The sequence below is a fragment of the Impatiens glandulifera genome, chromosome 4 (assembly GCF_907164915.1).
Source record: "Impatiens glandulifera chromosome 4, dImpGla2.1, whole genome shotgun sequence".
Classification (NCBI taxonomy): Eukaryota; Viridiplantae; Streptophyta; class Magnoliopsida; order Ericales; family Balsaminaceae; genus Impatiens; species Impatiens glandulifera.
This window is the reverse complement of record NC_061865.1, coordinates 60,274,531-60,281,231: the sequence shown is the minus strand read 5'-3', so window position 1 is coordinate 60,281,231 and position 6,701 is coordinate 60,274,531. Positions and strand designations below refer to the sequence as shown.

The window sequence follows — 6,701 nt, the reverse complement described above, 5'->3', positions numbered from 1 at the left end:
CTTATTTTTTTTTAAATTTAATTATTTTAAATTTTATAAACGGATTAACCTGCAAATTAAGAACTTGACTCAAACAAAAACAGATAGCGCGTTGTGATACTATGACCCAGTGATTGATTAGAGAACAATACATTTATTATATATATAAATCATAATAAAATTATATAAATACAATGTTTTACATTTATCAAACTTTATATTAATTTTGAAATATAAATTTTTATTAGTTTTGTTGATTTAAATATTGTAAAAGATACAAGCACTTTAACATTCCGTTTAGTCAAATGATAGTTGTTTGTTTATATATAGATTAAAAATAATAGTACACTATTTTGTATAAATATAATTGTATAAAAGTGTGTATTTTATAATAATTAGAAATTGCATCTGACTTTTGACTTTTCCATCTTTCATGTCTACCACCTATACTTACTTATCAAGAGGAGAATTAACATCCCCTGTCTCCACTTTCTAGACTCCAGCTGACCGGAGCCGGCCGGAAGGGACGAGAGATAAGTAGATTGCTGATGACGGGTTCGGAGAGCTTCTCAGTCGTGCTAAGAATTTTAACAAAAAGATTCGAGCTTTTATATGCAATTTCCCGTTCCTGAATTGGTACTGTTTATATATTGACCTCCATTGATTAAGGCGACCTGGGAATTGCACCAAGTCGTGTCTTTATTACTGGGTCTTCGTCAATTTGGCATATGTGCAGCTCAAATTGATAAAAGGGAGAACTGCTTTTATTGAACTGAAAAGAAAGAAAAAATGACTAGAGCTAGAAGAAAGACGAGGGGTATAGACGTTAACAAGGCTAAAGAGTTCTTGAATTACTTGTCGAATGATAAACCTTTGTTTCCATGGATGATTGTTTTGATTCTGGTCGGTTGGGCGGTCGAGAGATGGGTCATTTGCTTTACTAATTTCCTTCCTCTTGCAATTGCTGTCTGGGCAACCTATCAGGTAATTTTTCTTTGTAAAAAAAAAATGGTTTTTTTGCAACTGTTGTGTTTGATAAAATGCCTAAACCCAAATCTTGATCTGCATTTGTTCAGTATGGGAATCATCAGGCTCAGATCCAAGCTCAGGTTTTAGAAAGAAGATTGAACCAAATCAAGTTACATGAAACAGTTAGTATTTCAAGTTATTACTTTTGATTTATTAATTCCATGTTTGGATAATTAAATCTTCTTCTTTTGGTTAAATTTATACAGCCAGTTACCCCATTGGAACACTGCGAGTGGTTGAACATATTACTAAATGAAGTTTGGCTTAACTTCATTAATCGAAAGCTTTCTCTTAGATTCTCATCCATGGTTGAGGTCAATAGAAGAAATCTCTTGTTTCTTTTTGTTTTTTTTTCTTCTTAATGTTTTTGATATGGATGTGTAGCTTTCTTCTTCTGCAGAAACGCTTGAAGCATCGAAAACCTCCATTTATAGTAAGTCATTTCATCATTCCCCTGTTTCTTGTGCAGTGAATCACCTATGAAGATGAAGAAGACTGTAATATTTATTACAATATTTTCAAACTATTAAAAACATTGCAGGAGAAGATTGAACTGCAAGAATTCTCACTGGGTTCTTGTCCTCCTAGCTTGGGTCTTCATGGAACTCGCTGGTCAATGTCTGGAGACCAGGTAACCTAAACAAAATTACTTGGAATTACTCAAATTTAACAATTGAACAAGATAAAACCCAATTTTTGTATGTTTTCTTTGTCCTAGCAGAGAATTATGCAGATGGGTTTTGAGTGGGATACAAACGACATGAGTATTCTGCTAGCTGCCAAGTTAGCCAAGCCATTGAAGGGGATGGCAAAGATAGTTATAAACAGTATTCACATTAAGGGAGAGGTATTAACTATTTATTTCCTTTTCTTCGTGTTTCCAAAATCATCGTTCTTCTTTTCCATGTTTTTACAGCTTGTTTTGAGGCCAATTCTGGATGGAAAAGGCGTCTTGTACTCTTTCTTATCATCTCCCGAGGTTAGAATCAATGTTGCATTCGGAGGTGGTGGAAGCCAATCTTTGCCCGCAACCGAACTCCCTGGTGTTTCTTCTTGGCTTGTATGTTTCTTGAATTCTTGAAATATTTTCAGAAATTAGTTAGGAATCGTTTTTTATTATTTTTGTTGTATTCTAACAGGTCAAGCTTCTAAATGATACGTTAGAGAAGACAATGGTTGAACCTCGTCGTCGCTGTCTGTCTTTGCCTCCGGTTGACTTGGGAAAAAAGGCGGCGGGTGGAATTCTTTATGTGAAAGTAATTTCTGCAAGTAAAGTTTTGAGTAGTAACATGAAGGCGAGTCCTTCTAAAAGACAATATAGTTTAGTGTCGAATGGTAGTAATAATAGTTCTGAAGGTTATAACCCTGTTGAGAAAGATCTAAGTACATTTGTGGAGGTTGAACTCGAACAGTTGTCAAGGAGAACAGATGTGCGGTCAGGATCAAGTCCCAAATGGGATTCAACTTTCAATATGGTATTACATGATGAGACAGGGATTCTCAAGTTTCATCTTTATGAATCTTCTCCTGGCAGTGTCAAGTATAATTACTTAACAAGCTGTGAAATTAAGGTAATTATCTTACTTTTGTTTGTTTCTAAATGTTTCTCGTTAATTACTTGTCTTGTTCCACCGATGATGAACAGATGAAACATGTTGCTGATGATTCGGTAATGTATTGGGCACTTGGATCCGACAATGGAGTTGTTGCTCAGCATGCTATGTTTTGTGGGAATGAAATTGAAATGGTTGTGCCCTTTGAAGGAGTGAATTCTGTAATGGTAAATAATCTTAATACTAAACTTGTCTTTTCTTAAACTGTTTTAATGCGAAACTCATTTTAAACTTGAAATGAATCAGTTAACTGTGGGACTTATCTTAAAAGAATGGCACTTTTCGGACGGTTCGCATAGCTTGAGCAGTTTCCATCCCGGCTCTGCTCGATCACTTTCTGGATCCTCCTCCGGTTTAACATCCAACACTGGGAGGAAAATCTCTGTAACTGTCATCGAGGCAAAAAACCTTATTGGAAATGATCCCTACGTTAAACTTCAGTATGGAAAGGTATATTGATTATAGTCTCCATTCTCTTGATCAAATTAGAAAAAAAATTCAATTCAATTCCTTTTTTTCAGGCTTTCCAGAGAACAAGAACCCTGAAGCACAATACAAATCCTGTGTGGGATAAACAGTTTGAGTTTGAGGAGTTAGCGAGTGGTGAGTGTCTGAAAGTAAGATGTTATAACGAAGATAGATTTGGAGACGAGCAACTCGGAAATGCTCGTGTAAGCTTGGAAGGACTTGTTGAGGGATCCGTTAGAGATGTATGGATCCCTCTTGAGAAAGTTGATTCAGGAGAACTGCGGCTTCGGTTAGAGGCCTCGAAGACTGACGATGTTTCTTCGAGGGTATGCTAATTTTGCTGTTTTTTTCTTTCTAATTTGAATAACTCATCATGTAACTAATGAATTATGATATCCCGTATCTTTAAAAAACATATCAGGGCTCTACGGATGCGAATGGTTGGATCGAACTTGTTCTCATAGAAGCAAAAGATCTTATTGCCGCGGATCTAAGAGGAACAAGTGATCCATATGTAAGGATTCACCATGGTAAAAGAAAGATAAAAACCAAGGTTAGAATTTGCAATCAATATGTCTATTGTGTATTATTTTTGTATGCTTAGATAATTCTGTTTTTCAAAAAGAAAAACTAAAATGGAGTTTATTATTGAGAATGTTACTTATTATTGAATAACATTGTAATCCAATCAAATTAATTTTATAATATAAGATATTCTTATAAACATAAGATTTAATATATCAACATTTTCCTTCAAACCAGTATTAATAAAATTTATCATATTTCTGTTGGGAAATATTTTAACAATAATATTAAATTGAGATTTGAAAGTTTGGAAAATCTTTACAATACTTGCACTTGTATCCTGTCGATTTCAGGTATTGTACAAGACTCTAGAACCGAAATGGAACGAAGAGTTTAAATTCCCTGACGATGGAGGTTCTTTGGTGTTGTATGTTAAAGATCATAACGCTTTATTACCGACTTCAAGCATTGGCGAGTGCATTGTGAATTATCAGCAACTGCCTCCTAACCAGCCATATGATAATTGGATACCACTCCAAGGGGTGAAAACGGGAGAGATTCACATTCGAATCACGAGAAAGTATCCTCAACTCGAAAAGAGATTAACTCTGGATTCTGAACCATGCTCGAGTAAAGCACATAAGATATCTGATAAGGTGAATCTAAATAATATCACGTTTGAAAACTGATCAGGTTTTTGTAGTAGCTATTTTGATTCATTTTTTTTTTTTTTTTAAATTTACAGATGAAACAAATAATGATAAAACTCCAGACATTGGTTGAAGATGATAACCTCGATGAAGTTTCAACGTCTCTAAGTGAGCTAGAGAGCCTTTACGATATGCAAGAAGAGTATATGGTCCAGCTAGAAACCGAGCAGAAACTCTTGCTCAATAAGATTAGCGAACTTGGGCAGGAAATCTTTAATTCATCTCCCACCTTGAGCAAGAAATCTTCAAGCGGCTGAATGATTGATACGGGAAGAAACAGTTATTACGATTATCGACCGACCCCATAAATGTATTTTAAAATTGCACATGTTTGTGATCTGTAGCTTAGTAAATAGCTTGTGAAGTGGTGTGTAATTACTATGAGTAAAAGTATACTGCATGATTCATTAATAATGTATACAAATAAAAGTCAATTTTTACCATTTACCCATATATATATATATATTTTCAGCGTTTCATTTTATTCAAATATAATTTATATGACCATACTCATTTATGTTATAACAAATATCCAAAACAACCACAAAATTTAAGAATTAAGATAACTCGGAACAACTCTAATTCAATTAATACTATATTAATTATTATATATGTTTAAATATTTATATATAATTAAAATATTAATGAATTAAATTTTATATAAATTATTATTAATTATAACTCATTACTTAATTATATATTTATAAATTTAATTTTTATATTTTAATTTTTTATGTGCTTAATTTTAAATATTAATAAAAATTATAATAAAAAATATTAATTATTTAAACTATATATAAACATAAATAAAATAAATGTAATACATCATCCTTTATATATAAATATAACTCTTATTATTATTTTTTCATTTTAATATATCTTTATACTATTTTATATAATTTTATTTAATCATTAAATAATTATATATATTTATTAAATTATTTATTTATATATATAAAATTATTATTATAATAATAATAAAACATAAATTTAAAAAATTTAAAATTATTATTATTTTTGTTTTAAAAATGAATATAAATAAATCATAAATATAATTTTTCAAATTTTATTTGATGAATTTTAAATATACTTATTTGTTTGATAAAGATTTTATTTATATTTTATTAAATTATTTATTTTAAAATTTCTCAACCTTAATTATTATCAAAAAAAAAAAAAAAAATTTAATAAATCATAATATAGATTTAAATATTAATTTTAAACTTATATATCATATTAATACATAACTATAATATATTATATCTCAATACACTACTTTTTATATTCTATATATATTTAATTATATATTAATATAAATTTATAGAAACTAATATATTTAGATAATTTATTTTTAATGATATTAAATAGATTTAGATATACATAAATAATTAATAATTAAGAAAAAAATAAACATTTCAGAATATTTAATAATATATATATATATATATATAATATTATGTATTTAAATATATATTTTATTTATTTAATATAAAATAATAATAAATTATTTAAATTAAAAATTATATATTTTAAAATAAATTATATGAATATATTTCTAGGATTATTATAGAAACTCAACATTATCAAATTATTTATAATTTATTAATATTAATGTAAATAATAATATTTATTTGTTTGGTACTAAGAGACACTTTTTAATAAAAAAACACCTTAAATTGAAAATCAATGACTATATTAGGAGGTACGTTAATTTTTTAAATTAAAAATAATAATAATAATTCATTAGTTTATATCCATTTGCTTTCATTAAAAATACCATAATTTGAAGTAAATGACGATTTTATTAAAAAATATTAAGGTTGAAATTGGGTTATTACTATTTGGGTGGTCGTGTCAACATTTTAATTTTGTTAAAATTACAACAATTTGTCAAAACAACCCATATTTGCTCATTAGAAAAAAGAGTTTTGAAAATGTTGAGGATTGAAAAAAGAGTTTTGAAAATGTCATTCGACCGGGAAGGGGGTCAATGAAGCTTCTATAGGATTGACAAAAAAAAATAGACTTTAGGCTTACAAGTGTTAGCTTAGGTTTTAGGTTTACCAATAGGTTCCTTTGGTTTATAGGAACTGAAATCAAGCATTAACCTCTAGTTGGGGATATGTTTTAGCCATTTTCAAAACTGAGATTTTATTGAAACAATTATTTTAAAAAAAAATATGCTTAAAATCAATTGGGATTGATTTAAAAATATTTTTTAACACCATTTGAAATGTGTTAGGAGGTTTTGAGGTCACTTTTCTTGAGTCCCAAATGTTCAAAAATTAAATTTGGGTATTTTGATTTGTTCAAATTGATTCCGATAGAAAGTTCTGAGGTAAGTTCTGAGGTAGTTTTAGGATAAATTCAAATCAAG

At 29.3% G+C, this 6,701-nt stretch overlaps 1 protein-coding gene across 1 annotated transcript; it reads left to right on the top strand.

Annotated features, from left to right (window-relative positions):
- Positions 1-424: 424 nt before the first annotated feature.
- Positions 425-4,765, top strand: LOC124933954 (extended synaptotagmin-1-like). The gene is made up of 14 exons (XM_047474405.1): positions 425-963; positions 1,056-1,130; positions 1,215-1,322; positions 1,409-1,441; positions 1,550-1,639; positions 1,730-1,855; positions 1,925-2,068; positions 2,148-2,579; positions 2,654-2,788; positions 2,868-3,071; positions 3,143-3,415; positions 3,511-3,642; positions 3,968-4,270; positions 4,360-4,765. Exons 1-14 carry the CDS (start codon positions 769-771, stop codon positions 4,579-4,581), a joined length of 2,472 nt encoding a protein of 823 aa, XP_047330361.1. The 5' UTR covers positions 425-768; the 3' UTR covers positions 4,582-4,765.
- Positions 4,766-6,701: the final 1,936 nt, after the last annotated feature.